General features: G+C 37.7%; 1 protein-coding gene across 1 annotated transcript in view; it reads left to right on the plus strand.

Annotated features, from left to right (window-relative positions):
* The window catches only part of GTF3C3 (general transcription factor IIIC, polypeptide 3, 102kDa), a 54,245-nt gene that overhangs the window by 11,848 nt on the left and 26,820 nt on the right, over positions 1 to 15,577 (plus strand). The window contains exons 4-8 of the mRNA XM_006862014.1: positions 276 to 399; positions 5,170 to 5,361; positions 5,853 to 6,018; positions 12,811 to 12,958; positions 13,640 to 13,712. Coding sequence (XP_006862076.1) covers positions 276 to 399; positions 5,170 to 5,361; positions 5,853 to 6,018; positions 12,811 to 12,958; positions 13,640 to 13,712 — 703 coding nt within the window. The remainder of the gene's footprint in view (positions 1 to 275; positions 400 to 5,169; positions 5,362 to 5,852; positions 6,019 to 12,810; positions 12,959 to 13,639; positions 13,713 to 15,577) is intronic.

Below are 15,577 nucleotides of genomic sequence, written 5' to 3' on the forward strand. Positions count from 1 at the left end.
TTTTTAAACTGCTGAGTTACTCCTCTAGAGATCATTAGAGTAATTTCTGTTCTTTCATACAATTGAGTTTTAAAAATTTTCCTGAAATATAGACTTAAATGTTAGTGAGTCAGTTAGAATTGTAACCATTTAGTCTTCAGTTCTGAATTCAGAATATTGAAAAACTCTAAAGGAAAATTTCTATTTCGTAATGTTCTATGTTTGCTAATGTAGTTGAAATGAAAATCTAAAAATTAATTGTGTTTTAATCTAAATGTAATTTTTCTTCCACACAGGAGAAAAGACCTCGGAGTAAACTTCCCAGAGCCCTGAGAGGTCTCATGGGTGAAGCCAACATTCGTTTTGCTAGAGGAGAGCGGGAAGAAGCGATATTGATGTGCATGGAAATCATAAGACAAGGTGTGTTCTGTGAGAACTTTATAGATAGCAACTTAATAGTCTGACTGTTAAACAAATGGAATACTTCACTGTACTGTTTGGAAAGTCTATTGAGGATCTTAAAGTGATTGTGATGTCACAGTGACTTAACCACTTTTCACTTGAATGGGTGTCATTACCCAACCAAGAAAATGAAAGTCAGAATATGATTTAATGAAACATTGATATTTATTGAACTAGTATGAGTCCTGGATAAGCACTCCATCTCAAGGTCGGTTTCATTTAGAAGGTTGGTGGCTCAAACTTACCAGTTATTCCTTGGAAACCCTATACAGGGTTGCTGTGAGTCGGAATCAACTCGACAGCACTTAACAACAACAATTGAACTACTTACTAAAAGCTTTTAGGATTTTTGCTTTGTTTTTAATGTGTTTCATTTGAGGAGTTTTAGAATTTTGTCTTTCATATGTGCGAACTTTAAAACTACTTGAAGAGCATTCTTTTTTTCTTTCATTTCTCAGATCGGGCAATAATAGATTACTTTAACCTTTAAACCATGGTATTCTCTTGGTAAAAGATATTATTTAAACTTGTCATCATTTCTCTCTGTTAAGCTACAAGCTTTGGGATACTTAAAGAGCAGCTTCAGATTGTCTGTGTAACATTCGACTAATCCCATACTATGTTGCTTTTCCAGATGTATTGCCTAATGAGTCTTGAAGCTTGTTGGCTTCAAGAGTCATAATGTAGTTTACTTTGAATTTATTGCTGTTGTTTGGGGCCCTTACGTTGGTTCTCATAGCGACCTTATGCACAACGGAACGAAACACTGCCCAGTCCTGTGCCATCCTCACAGTGGTTCTTAGGCTTGACCCCATTGCTGCTGCCACTTTGCCAATCCATCTCTTTGGGGGCTGGTTTAGGACTTTCTTCTTATTCTTATTCATTGTTCAACTTTTACGGGCATATGAGGCTATTGAAATGCCATTGTTTGGGTCAGGCCTTATTTTAGTCTTCAGACTGACCTCTTTGGTCTTTAACACTTGAAAGAACTCTTTTGCAGCATATTTATACGTCCTTTGATTTCTTGACTGCTGCTTTGCTGAGAATTGTTTGTGGATCCAAGCAAAATGAAGTCTTTGACAACTTCAGTCTTTACCCCATTTATCATGATGTTTTTCATTGGTTCAGTTGTGAGGATTTTTGTTTTCTTTACATTGAGGTACAATCCATACTGAAGGAATAATATAATAGTTAAGGATATGTATGTATGTATGTATGTGTATAATTTAATAAAATATTAGTTAATAAAAGAAATAACCAAACTTTTTCCTTCATTGTAATGCATTCCTTTTGAGTACATATACAATTTTCATTGACGTTTGAGTCCTAGTAATCTTGAATTTGGAGTTCTTTTGTTGCGCTGTAGGATGGCAGTTCTGACTGGCTGGCACTTAACTTCAACAACAATCTTGAATTTTGTTTCAGAAGCATTTTTTGTTTCAGAAATGAAAATGAACTTAAGTAGTTGTAATCTATAAGCATGGCATTACATCATTTTAAGCCTCTTCTGGAGGCCTGCTGTGGTGCTGCAGCCTAATGTGCTGCACAGCAAGATCAGTTTGAATCTCAAGGTTGGCGGTTCAAACTCATCAGTCACTTTTTGGAAACCCTAAACAGGGCCGTTGTGAGTCAGAACCAACTCGACGGCACTTAACAACAACAAGAAGGCTCTTTTGGGAACCTCATTACTACCAGGAAAGAAGAACACGGAGTGAAACACATCCTTTGGACTCAGGGTCCTTGTTCTTTTCAAAGCTTGAAGACCCAGGGAAAGATTGATGCCAAGACACCCGACAAATTGAATAGTCATATTCATTATTAGAAAAGAAGATTCCAAGATCTATCCAGATGGCCAACATTGTTAATAATAGGATAATATCTACATGCTAACAAGAAAGAGCAATTCAGAATATTCAAGTTTACCCACTAACCCACTAATGCCAGAGATCATGAAATTGAAATTTTTTACCAACTTCTGTGCAGTTTGAAGTTGATCAAACAAACATGCAGTAAAGATGCATTGGAATACAGAAGTTGGAAACGAAGAAAGAGTGATAGCTGGAAAATACAGCATTGTTGATAGACATGCTGGAGATCACATGGTTTCAATTTTATGAATCATGACAAGCTGTGGACAACATTGCAGAGAATGGGTATTCTGAGCACTTAATTGTGCTCATGAGAAACCTGTGCATAGACCAAGAAATAATTGTTCGAACAGAACAGGGGGCGCTGAGTGGTTTAAAATCAGGAAAGGTATGTGTCAATGTTGTATTGTTTCACTATACTTACTCAACCTGTATGCTGAACAAATATTCTGAGAAGCTGGATTATATGAAGAAAAACGTGGTATCATGATTGGAAAATGACTCATTATCAACCTGCAATACGCAGATGATGCAGTCTAGTTTGTTGGAAATGAAGAGGACTCAAACTATTTACTGATGAATTCAGTGACTACAGCCCTCAGGATAGATTGCACCTCAAGATAAAACAAAAATCCTCACAACTGGACCAATAAATAACATCATGATAAATGAAGAAAAGATTGAAATTGTCAAAAGACTTCATTTTTCTTGGATTCAGCATTCCTGGAAACTGCACAAGACTGCTCTAAAGTGCTCAAGAGTAAAGATGTTAGTGTGAGGACTAAGGTTCACCTTACCTAAGCCATAGTATTTTCAGTAGCCTTATATGCATGTTAAATTGAACAATGAGTAAGGAAGACTGTGGAAAAATTGATGCATTTGAGTTTTATTGTCAGAGAAGAATATTAAAAGTACCATGGACAGGTAGATAAACTAATCTGTATTGGAAGACGTATAGTCAGAATGCTCCTTAGAAGCCAGAATGGTGAGACTTCATCTCATACTCATACATATCAGAAGGGATAAATTCCTGGGGAAGAAGAACATCATGCTTAGTAAAGTGGAAGGTCAGTGAGAAGGAGGAAGATGCCCAGCGAGATTTATTGGCACAGTGGCAGCAGCAATGGGCTCAAGCGTAGCAACAATTGTGAGGCTGGCACAGGACCAGGCAGTGTTTTCTGTTGTGCATAGGTCGCAATCAGTCAGAACCAACTTGATGGCACCTAACAACAACAACTTTAGCAACCTGATGAGAATCCTGGTATGGTGGTGCAAGATAATGTGCTGGACCACAAGGTCAGTTTGAGCCACAAGGTCAGCAGGTCAAACCCAGTAGCCACTCCTTGGAAACCCTTTATAGGGACACTATGAATTGGAACCAACTTGATCCCACTTAACAACAATATGCTGATTACAACCTTCCTTGTTGGAAGTGAAGGGAACTTGAAGTGAAGATCAAAGAATACAACCTTTAATATGGATTGCTCTGCAACGTAAAGAAAATAGAAATCCTCACAAATGGACCAATAAACAACATGATAAACGGAGAAAAGATTAAAGTGGTCAAGGGTTTCATTTTAATTGAATTTACAATCCACACCCATGGAAATAGCAGTAAAGAAATCATATGATGTATTGGGCAAATCTGCAAAAGACCCCTTTTAATGTGTTCAGAAGCAAAGATGTCACTTTGAGGACTAAAAAGTGCCTGACCCAAGCCATGGTATTTTCAGTCTCCTCATGTGTTATGTGAAATCTGGATAGTGAATAAGGAAGACTGTGGGAGAATTGATGCCTCTGAATTATGGGTTTAACAAAGAATGTTGAATATACAAGGATGAGCCCAAAATTATCCATGCTGGGGCTGTAGAATTTATTTTAATCTACTTTTAGAAAAGACAAATACATCATTTTTTAGCATAATCTGTTTTTGAGATTGCCTAGGAATTATGGTGGTGGTGGTTATGTACCATGGAGTCAGTTCCGACTCATAGTGACCCTGTATAGTTTCCGAGGCTGTGAATCTTTACAGGAACAGAAAGCCTCATCTTTCTCCTGCAGAACAGCTGGTAGTTCCAAACTGCTGACCTTGAGGTTCACAGCCCGATTCGTAACCATTATGCTACCAGAATGCCTTTTAGGAACTATAGAGATGAATAAATATATAAGGATGGGTTGTGAGGATAATTACAAGCTAATTGAGCGAGTAACAGTGGATTATGTGGAAAATCATTTGCAAATCAGCTATGGCTCTGCCTATGAAATAATCCACTACAGATTTGGATTTCAAAAAGTTTGTGCCAAGGAAGAGCATAAACAGAAGCGTTTGGATATCTGCAAACAAAATTTGAACCGATATTCAAGGTGTAGCCAAAGGTTCTTAGAAGCAAGGATTGTGAAACTTTGTCTATACACTTTGTACATGTCATCATCAAGAGAGACCAGACCCTGGCGAGACATCATACTTGGTTAAGTAGAGCGTTAGTGAAATCCTCAACAAGATGGATTGACACAGTGGCTGCAACAGTGAGCTCAAACATAACAACTATTGCGAGACTGGATCAGGACCAAGCAGTGTTTTGTTCTGTTTTACATAGAGTCAGTGTAAGTTGAAACCAATTCAATGGCATGGCACTTAGTAAACCTGTTTTCTAAGGCAATAGAATTTGTGTAGTTTGTTTGTTTTTAATGAATTTTTGTTACCCAGCAGAACATCAGAGCGTATACCGTTTCAGTAATTCCCATATGTATAATGATTTGACTGTGTTTAAGTGGTGCAACCATTTGCACCCCCCTTTTCTAAATTTTCTCTCTCCCATTAACGTAATCTCTGCATTAAAAAATTTTTAATTCATTATAGCTCCTCTGGCTTATGAGCCATTCTCTACTCTTGCCATGATATATGAGGACCAAGGTGACATGGAAAAATCCTTGCAGTTTGAATTGATTGCTGCACATTTAAATCCCAGTGACACAGAAGAATGGGTTAGACTGGCAGAAATGTCTCTGGAACAAGATAATATTAAGCAGGCTATTTTTTGCTACTCAAAAGGTAATTATATTTTTGAATTTTAAAAAATATAAAATGTTATAAAACAGACCTGTTGATTACTGAACTTACTATACTGAGTATAATGTTGGGTGGAATATGCATTCCTTAAGTCTGTTATGTCAGAGTTAATATTGGTGCTGCTCTGTCGTCATGTTTATAAACAGCTTTATTATGTTCTGAGTTAATGCAACAGAGAAGTTGGTAGGTAGTACCTTTGATTTCCTACCACTGAGATCATTGTTGATTCTAAATATTCTTCAGAAGTAAGTCAGACAAGAGTCCAAATGAAAAGGCTAACAGAGATTCTGGATCTGTTTGGTTTCAAGTCAAACTTAGTATAGAACTCTTTTGAAGGTAGATTTCTTACAGTTAATCCCTTGTTTCCATTGGAGAATTAATTTAAAAATAAATGTTTTCTGAAAAGATGCTTGATCACACACACACAACCTCTTTTGTGTTGAATGCTAACTTAGATTTCTTTTGATTTTCAGCCCTTAAATATGAACCTACTAATGTTCGTTATCTATGGGAGCGATCGAGCCTTTATGAGCAGATGGGAGATCATAAAATGGCAATGGATGGTTACAGGCGTATCTTAAACTATTTGTCTCCATCTGATGGAGAACGTTTTATGCAGTTGGCTCGAGATATGGCAAAGTAAGTTGGGAGTGAAATGTGTGTGTGTGTATATATACATATATATATGTATATATACATATATATACATATATATATGTATATATACACACACACACACACACATGCTTTTTTTTTTCTTAAGTGTTTTATTGTGAATTATGTGATAGTTTACATGGGAGAACATTAGTTTTAAATTCATTCTATCGTATATCGTCTCATTGCCATGGTTACAATCCCCTCCATGCAATCCTTCCCCCGTACCCTCCAGGTCTTCAGCACACAGTCACTCTCCCTCTCTGGATCTAAAGTCTCTAGCTGCTCCATCGCTCCACATCATCATCTCTGGCTCCATTTCAGGCATCACTGTACACACATATGCTTTTATTAGTCTTTTTTTTTTTAATCAAAGAATATGTTTAAAATAGAATATACTTTCATTCAAGTTAAGAAAGATAGAAAATCACTTGTCTGCCTTATGTTATTTAAATTGTGCCTGAATGCAGAGCTGATTTTTCAGTTCTCCCCTTTCCGAAGTCTGTTTGTGAGATTGCTTAGGAAACTATATTGTTGTTGTTAAGTGCTGTCGAGTTGGTTCCTACCCATAATGACCCTGAACAGGGTTTCCGAGGCTGTATATCTTTACGGGAGCAGAAAGCCTCATCTTTTTCCCGCGGAGCAGGTGGTAGTTTCGAACTGCTGACCTTGCAGTTCACAGCCCGATTCGTATAGATGAGTAAATATATAAGGATGAGATGTAAGGGTGGATAATGGTTTAAATATATTTGCATTCACCATCATTCATTCCTCTGTCATACTGTGGTTGCTTGTGTGTTGCTGTGATGCTGGAAGGTATGCCATTGGTATTTTCAATACCGATAGAGTCACCCATGGTGGACAGGTTTCAGTGGAGCTTCCAGAGTAAGACAGACTAGGAAGAAGAACAGGTGGATCACTTCTGTATGCTTAGCCACTGAAAACCATATGAATAACAGTTGAACATTATCAGAAACAGTTCTGGAAAATGAGCTCCTCAAGTTGGAAGGCATGCAAAATACAACTGAGGAAGAGTTGACCTTAATGATGGAGATGGAGTAAAAATTCTCTGTTGGGACACTACTCAAAACAAGGAGAAACAGCTGCAAACATCTACTAATAATTGGAATGTGGCATGTACAAAGTGTGAATCTAGGAAAATTGGAAGTTGTCAAATGTGAAATGAAATGCATAAAGATTGATATCTGAGGCATTAGTGAACCGAAATAAACAGGGATTGGCCATTTTGAATCAGACTATCATGCATTACTATGCCTGTTCATTATTAGAAAGAGCATTTTAAGGTCTATCTTGAAATACAATGTGATAGGATAGTATTCATATAAGTACAAGGAAGGTCAGTTCATACCACTATTATTGTTACACTTCAGCCAGTAAAGCCATCATGGTGAAATTCTCCTCGGAAACCCTATACAGAGTTGCTATGAGTCGGAACTGACTTGATAGTACTTAACAACAACCAACTTCTTAAGTCTGAAATTGATCAAGCATGCCATCAGTCAAGATGAATTGATAATAACTGTGGTGATTTGAATGCATAACTTGGAAACAAAGGATCAGTTGCTGTAAAATATGGCCTTCGTGATAGAAATGATACCAGAGATTGCATGATAGAATTTTGCAAGACTTACTCATTGAAATACCTTTTTTCAATATCATGAAAGGACCTCACCAGATGGACTACATAGTAATCAAATTACCTACTGTGGGAAGAGATGATGGTGAAACTCATTATCAGCCAAAACAAGTCCTGGGGCAGACTAGGGAACAGACCATCAGCTGCTCAGACTCATGTTTAGGCTGAGGCTGAAGAAAATCCATGAGAGCCAAAATAGACTTTTAAGGTATCTCATCTGAATTTAGAGATCATCTCAGGAACAGATAAGACATATTAAACACCAAAGACCTGAGGAATTTGGGGATGACATCAAGAACGTCATACATGAAGAAAATGAAAGGTCATTAAAAAAAAAAACAACTGGAAAGAGCAGCTTCAGAAAACGAAGAATTGTAATGTGCATATACCTGTAGGTGGAAAACCAAAAAGGAAGAACACACTCAGCATTTCTCACGCAGAAAGAACTAAAGAAGAAAATTGAAGCCTCGGGTTACTATACTAAAGGATTCTATTGACAAAATGGGAGCTCAGTGGCTCTGTAGGATTGTAGGATAAGTACCAGACTTGGAAACACTAAGTTGGCGATTTGAGCCACGATTGCTCTACAGAAAGAAGATGAGACTCTCTGCTCCCTCCAAGGTTTTCTTCCTTGGAAACCTCGTGGGGGCCATGGGCACTTAACGACAACAACAACATGGGCAAAGTATTGAATGAAAGGAAGCATCAAAAGAAGATGAAAGGCAGCCCATCAGGGAAACCCCCCTTCTAGGACCAAAACTCAAAGGGAACCCATGAAAAGTATAATATGCTTGCTGGTGATCACCTGGGTCATTTGTGAGTGGAAGTGGGGGAAATGCAGCAGTGAAGACATAGGCTGAGTTTGACCATGATCCATTGGCACTTGAGATGAGAGAGAGCAGAGGAAGGGCTGGTTGATCTGAAGTTTAGGAAGATGTGTGAACTCCTGAGCCCATGAGCACTGACCTAACCCCTAAGGGCTAGGGCCGAAAGTGAAGCTGCCAGCTAGTCTGACATGCAGGGAGGTGTTTATGAACCCCCAAACTTTCAGCTAGTAACCATTTGACCTAGCTTGGATAGCTAGTTAACCAGAACCTGAACCAAGGAAGATAAAAATGTTTGATACTGAGAACAAGTATAAATTGCTACGATTAGATGGACTGGACTTTTGCTTATGAATGCAGTGACTCACAATTCCAACTGGAATGGAAGGATTCTTCATATCAGGAACAATATGTTTCCTTAGGATACTGGGTTGATAGGTACAAGAAATTTAGACATTCACTATCAAAAATTGGGGCATAAAGTGCTAGCATACAAGCTTTCATGAGTGTGCTTAGTTACAGAATGAGGGGGAAACGAGACATAGAGAACAGAATGGATAAGAAAATAGGATCCTTCAATATGCTGTCTATCAGAGACATATCAAAAAGATAGAGAGAGCCTAAATACCCATCAGCAGAATGGCTAAACAAACTCTGGTACATATACCCAATGAAATACTGCAAAATGCTGAAGTATACTGATTATCTATGAAACCTTACAACATGGTTGGATCTAGAGGACATGCTGAGTGAAATTAGTCAAACACAAAAGGACAAGTATTTGAGATCAGTGTTGTAAAATGTTTTTTAAAAAAACGTTTTCTTGATAAAGGAAACAATCAATGATGGTTACAGGGGCAAGGGAAGAGTATTCACAGGCTAGAGAGCAGACATATGTTAACATGAGTGACAATGCAGGCAATATACTACAAGAGGGAGGTTAGCAGAGGAAATATGAAGGTATCCGGAGACACAGGGAGGAATGCAATAGATAAGTGAATCGAGGTAAATACTGTTAACTCTTGGTACATGGAGGGGATTGCAACAGTAATGAAGCAAAGTGTATTATTTGTTGAATGTAAAACTGATGATTTGGTCTGTAAACCTTCACTCAATTCACAATAAAAAGTTGAGGGTGGGCAGGGAGAGGTGGAAGGAATATAAAGAGTCATTGTACCAAAAACAATTGGCTGGTGTTTCTGCCATTTCAAGAGGTACCATATGATAAGAACCAATGTTAATGAGGGAATAGGTCCAGACTTCACTGAAGGCACTGGTGAAAAACAAGGCTCCACAAATTGATAGTATACGAATTCAAATGTTCCAGCAAACTAATGGAATGTTGGAGACACTCACTAGTTTATTCCTAGAAATTTGGAAGATAGCCACCTGGCCAACCGACTGGAAGAGATCCATATTTGTCCTCATTCCAAAGAAAGGCAACCCAACGGAATGTGAAAACCATCTAATAGTATATCAATCATTACTTGCAAGTAAAATTTTGCTGAAGATAATTTAAGAAAACACAAACATGGCTCTGCCAGATAGTCAAGAGGAATTCAGAAGAGTACAATGTCAAGTGGATCTTGGCTGAAAGCAGAGAATACCAGAAAGAGGTTTACTTGTGCTTTATTGACTATGCAAAGGTCTTTGACTGTGTGGATCGTGGATCGTGACAAACTATGAATAAAATTGTGAAGAATGTGTATTCTGTAACACTTCATTTTGCTCATTAGGAACCTTTACATGGAGCAAGAGACAGTCGTTCCTGCAGAACTAAGGGATACTGAATGGTTTAAATCAGGCTTACATGGCTAGAAATCAGGAAAGATGTACATGTAGGTTGTATCCTTTCACCGTATTTATTCAGTCTCTATGTTGAGCAAATAAGCTGAGAAGCTGGATTGTATGAAGAAGAATGTGACGTCAGGCTTGGAGGAAGACTCATTAACAACCTCCGATATACAGTTGACAAAACCTTTCTTACTGGAAGCTAAGAGGACTTGAAATACTGATGAAAATCAGACTACAGCCTTCAGTAGGGATTGCACCTCAATGTAAAGAAAACAAAAATCCTCACAACTGAACTAATGACATCATGATAAATGGAAAAAGGATTAAACAAAGGAAAGATTGAAGTTGTCAAAGACTTAATTTTGCTTAACTCCTCAATTAACATGTAAACAACTTCTTAAAAATGTTAAAGACCAAAGATGTCAGTTTGAGGAGTAATGTGTGCCTGACCCAAGTCATAGTATTTTCTGTCACCTCATAGACATGTGAAAGTTGGACAGTGAATAAGGACAACTGGAGAAGAACTGATGCTTTTGAATTTTGGTGTTTCAGAAGAATATTGAAAGTAACTTGGACTGCCAGAAGAATAAACAAATCTATGTTGGAAGAAGTATAGCCAGAATGCTTCTTAGATACGACAATGGCGAGATGTCTCTCATACTTTGCACATGTTGTTGGGAGGGACCATTCCCTGGAGAAGGACATCATTCTTGGTAGAGAGTCAGTAGAAAAGAAGAAGACCCCCAATGGAATGGATTGACGTGATGGCAGTAACACTGTGCTCAAACATAACAATTGTGAGGATGGTATAGGACCAGGCAGTGTTTCATTCTCTTGTGCATGGGGTCACTGTATATAATAACTGACTGAATAACAATAAGAATTATATTTAGATCACAGCAATAATTGTATTCAGATGGGAATATTCCAAAATTGTGGGACATACTGAAGATTTATTTGTAGGAGAATGACAATAGCTTGAACAAAGTACCCTTCAGTGTTAGATGGGATGGGTTTTAGTTGTTTGTCCTTATGTGTACTAGCCATCCATCCCTGATAAAGCAGGAAGGCAGAAGGTGTGGACACAGGTACATAGGTAGATGTGGTGAGAGTATGTGGGGTGTCTCCTGATTTGATTCTTTTTTTTTTTGGTAAAGGATGAAAATGGAAGTTTTGGAGGGTTGAATGCCAAACCTAAAGTGAAATCTGCCATTGAGTTAATTCCCACTTATGTTGTTGTTAAGTGTCGTTGAGTCGGTTCTAACTGATAGTGACCCTGTATTGGGTTTCCGAGAAGCAGCTGGTGGATTTGAACTGCTGACCTTGTGGTTCAAACTGACCTTGTGGTCCAGTGCATTAATCCATAGCATTATACCAGGGCTCCCGCTTAGAGTGTGCCTATATGGAGCTTCTGATACTGCAAATTTTATGGAAACAGACAACTTCATCTTTTCCCCAAGGAGTGGCTGCTGGTTTTGAATTGCTGACCTGCTGTTAGCAGTCCAACAACTAAATTGCAATACCACCAGAGCTAGTAGGCTTGATTAGAGAGGAGAAAACATGAATTAGTAGTGTAGGACCTTGCTACCTCACAGACTCATATCATTCATATAATCTAAGAGCTTATCAGAAACACAGGCTCTGAGCCTTACTGAATCAGAATTTGTCTATTTTTTGTAACTCCCGTTAATTTGTATACATATTAAAATTTGAGAACCACTGAATTAGGCAATTAGATTAGATAATAAGATTGCTAATCAGCACCATGGAGGCTAAAAAAAAAGTAGTGTAATTTAGAGTGAGAACAGTTAATATGGTTGGGTATTTTTCTCTACCTGTGGTCAGCTGAGAAGCCCTGGTGGTACCTAGGGGGTTAGCTGTTGAATTGCTAGCCACTCTAAGGGAGAACAATGAGGTAGTCTGTTCCCGGAAAGATTTACGGCCTCAGAAACCCTGCGTAAGAGTCAGTATGAGTTGGAGCCAACTCAGTGGCAGTGGGTTTGGATTTTTTGGGTTATGATGTACTTAGCAGGTGGTGGTAAAGAATAGTTACAATTGAACTTAACCAGAGTTGAGATTTGTCAGATGAGTTTGGTAAGGGAGCAAAGGTCAAGAGAATCAAGTGTCTGCGGGAGTGATTATAATGTTGGATCGTGCAGAAAGAAGTTGTGAGGGTCAGTAAAAAAGTGGTAGGATCAGTGTTTGTAAATCATGTTGAAGTAGAAGAGTTGTTGGTATTGCGTTACAGAAGGAATGAGGTGAGGTAGAAGTGTAGGGAGGGGCTAGTGTTCGGAGAATGAGAGGCTTAAAATTATGACCTTATTATACTGACATTGTACATTTTTCTCTGTATCAGATCAAATTTGGGTATAAAGAAAGCTATTTCTCTCAAATTTTAGGAAAACGAAAATCACAGTTAATTATTAGAGGGCCTAAGGAAAGAAATGAGTTTTATAATCTGAATTTAATAACTATTCTTTCATTTGGTGCTTTGACTTTTAGGAGTTACTATGAAGCCAATGATGTTACTTCAGCTATTAATATTATCGAAGAAGCTTTCTCAAAACACCAAGGCCTAGTGTCCATGGAAGATGTTAACATTGCAGCTGAACTCTTCATTTCTAACAAACAGTATGACAGAGCTTTGGAGGTAGGGACATTTGCATGTTTCTGTTAGATATTGAGTGCATTTCTGTGTTCTAGACATAGGTAGACAGATACTTAGTTATATACATTCAATTATATGCTGACATGTACATGTAATATGTATATAGAGAGACAGTCTTAAACTAATAGTTTTCTAGGTTCCATGTAAAATACAAAATGTAGTTATATGTGATAAAAGATACTGGTATTGTCACAGGTGCCAAGTATGTCTATGAGGGAGCTTCAGAAAGATCGTGGAAAAATAGAATAAAAAGATAGGAATTTTCTACAAACATTTTGAAACACACTTTATACTTCAGGGTAGCAGTTTAATTGCTCTGAGGCCATTTTCTTAAACTGCTGAAAAGGAAAAGTTGATTGGTTTGCTACTCGGAATACCTTTTTAGGTAACCCTAATAAACAAAATAGTTTCTTATTTGAAAAAGATATACTATTCCTTTTTACTGTTGTTGTTAAGTGCCATCAAGGTGGTACCGACTCATAGAGCCTCTCTGTAGCATTTCCAAGGAGGGTGGGTTTGAACCATGAGCCTTGAGACTAGCAGTCCAGTGGTTATCCTGAAGCTCCACTTTATATGTTGCAGGGGTTATGTGAATTAACTATAAATCTTTGTATTGTAAAAAGGATTTTCATAATGTTATTTCCTTTTTCCTCATTGTTTCAGATAATTACAGATTTTTCTGGAATTACTCTGGAAAAAAGAATTACAGAAGAAGGCATCATAGAAGACAATAAAGGTTGTAGTTTTTTTTTTGCATAGGAAAGTATATAATCCTCTGTTGCTCATAAGTATTTTGAATTGATAATGTTCATGCAGTACATTTTCCTAAGCAGCATTTTTATTTCTCAGATTTTATTATATATTTTTTATCAGTATTGGATCACAAGTAATTTTCTTTAAAATATTTTACTCTCTTAATATTTTAATACACCCATTTGAATATGGCATTTCTCATTGACTTAGGGCCGGTTTAAGTGTTACATGAAAAAGAATGCATTACTGAACACATTATCAATACTCTAGATTCAAAGCAATTTATTGTTAAAAGCAAAAACAATTTTAATTCAAATTTAAGCACACACATAAAAGTTAAAGACTAGTATGACTACCCCACATTGTTTGAAAACTCAAATTGTGAAAGTAGAGTCTCTTTAGAAAGTCCTGTCTGACTGTTAGCTTTCAGGGTCTGTTTCTTTCTCTTATCCTGGCTCTTCCCTGTGTTCCATTCCCATTAGTCTGTTCTATGAAAATACTGACATATAGGACCCTATCTGAGGCTATAACAAAACTAGTCTCATGTGTAGTCAGTCAGGGCAGACATCCTCTGTGCTTATGTAGTACCTTCCACACATTCCCATGAGGTTATGGGAATTAATCCTGAGAACTGTCTTTTTAAAAATAACTCTCTCCTTGGCCTGCCCTGATGTCTAAAAATTCCATCATTATATAATCCTTGGGGTTAAAGTATGATTACTCAAAAATAAAGAATGCTTTTATTTAAAAGATCCATCCAAATGGTAAATAGTAATTAATTTACACAAATCAACTTCTGTTAATTCACAAGGTAGGGTACAGAACAGAAAATGTTGGAGCGGAAAGTTTTTGAGGAAGTCAAAGTGCAGTTCTGTAAAACTGTCTTGTAAAGTGCTGTGCTAGATATGTGCTGAGTCCACAGTGTGACATTTCCTGTGAAGAAGGGAAGGGAGGAGGGGCTTAAAAGAAATGTGTGTAATTATAGGAGGAGTCATGTAACAGTTTCTGTAGTAAAACCAGTGTTATGGAAAAATAGATGCAGACAATATGCTAAGGTTCTGAGAAAGTTTATAGAAGAACAATTTAAGCAGATCTCAGGCATTCCAGACTTCGATCATAGAGTCACAGAGCACTGCCTACTCTGGCAGGATCAGTGGGGATACTTTGGTTGGAGATCCTTAGTGAGCAGGTGGTATAAAGTCAGTAGACTGGATTTGGGCTGGCATCTGAAAGACTCTGCCAGTTTTAACAATGAAATATGCAAAGACTTGGAGGTAGAAAACCAAAAGGAAAGAACATGCTCAGAATTTCTCAAGCTGACAGAACTGAAGGGAAAATACAAGCCTTGAGTTGCAATATTGAAGGATTCTATGGGCAAAATGGAGTCCTGGGTAGTGCTGTGGATTAATGCACGGAGCTGCAAAGTCGATTTGAACTGCAAGGTCAGCGGTTCAAACTCACCAGCCGCTCCTCAGAAACCTTGTGCAGGGTCACTATGGGTTGGAACCGACTCCACAGCACTCAACAATAACAACAACATGGGTAAAATATTGAATGATATAGAAAACATTGAAAGAAGATGGAAGGAATACAGAGTCACTGTACCAAAAAGAAATGGATGATGTTCAACCATTTCAAGAAATACATGATCAAGAGCCAATGGTACTGAAGGAAGAAGTCCATCCTGCACTGAAGGCATTGGCAAAGAATAAGGCTTTTCTTTGATGGACTACATATTGAACTATTTCAACAAACTGATGTAGCACTGGAGGTACTTACTCATTTAGGCTAAGAAATTTGGAAGACAGCTACCTGGCCAGTTGATTGTAAGGGATCCATATTTGTGCC

Source organism: Chrysochloris asiatica, unplaced genomic scaffold, assembly GCF_000296735.1.
Source record: "Chrysochloris asiatica unplaced genomic scaffold, ChrAsi1.0 scaffold00045, whole genome shotgun sequence".
Taxonomy (NCBI): Eukaryota; Metazoa; Chordata; class Mammalia; order Afrosoricida; family Chrysochloridae; genus Chrysochloris; species Chrysochloris asiatica.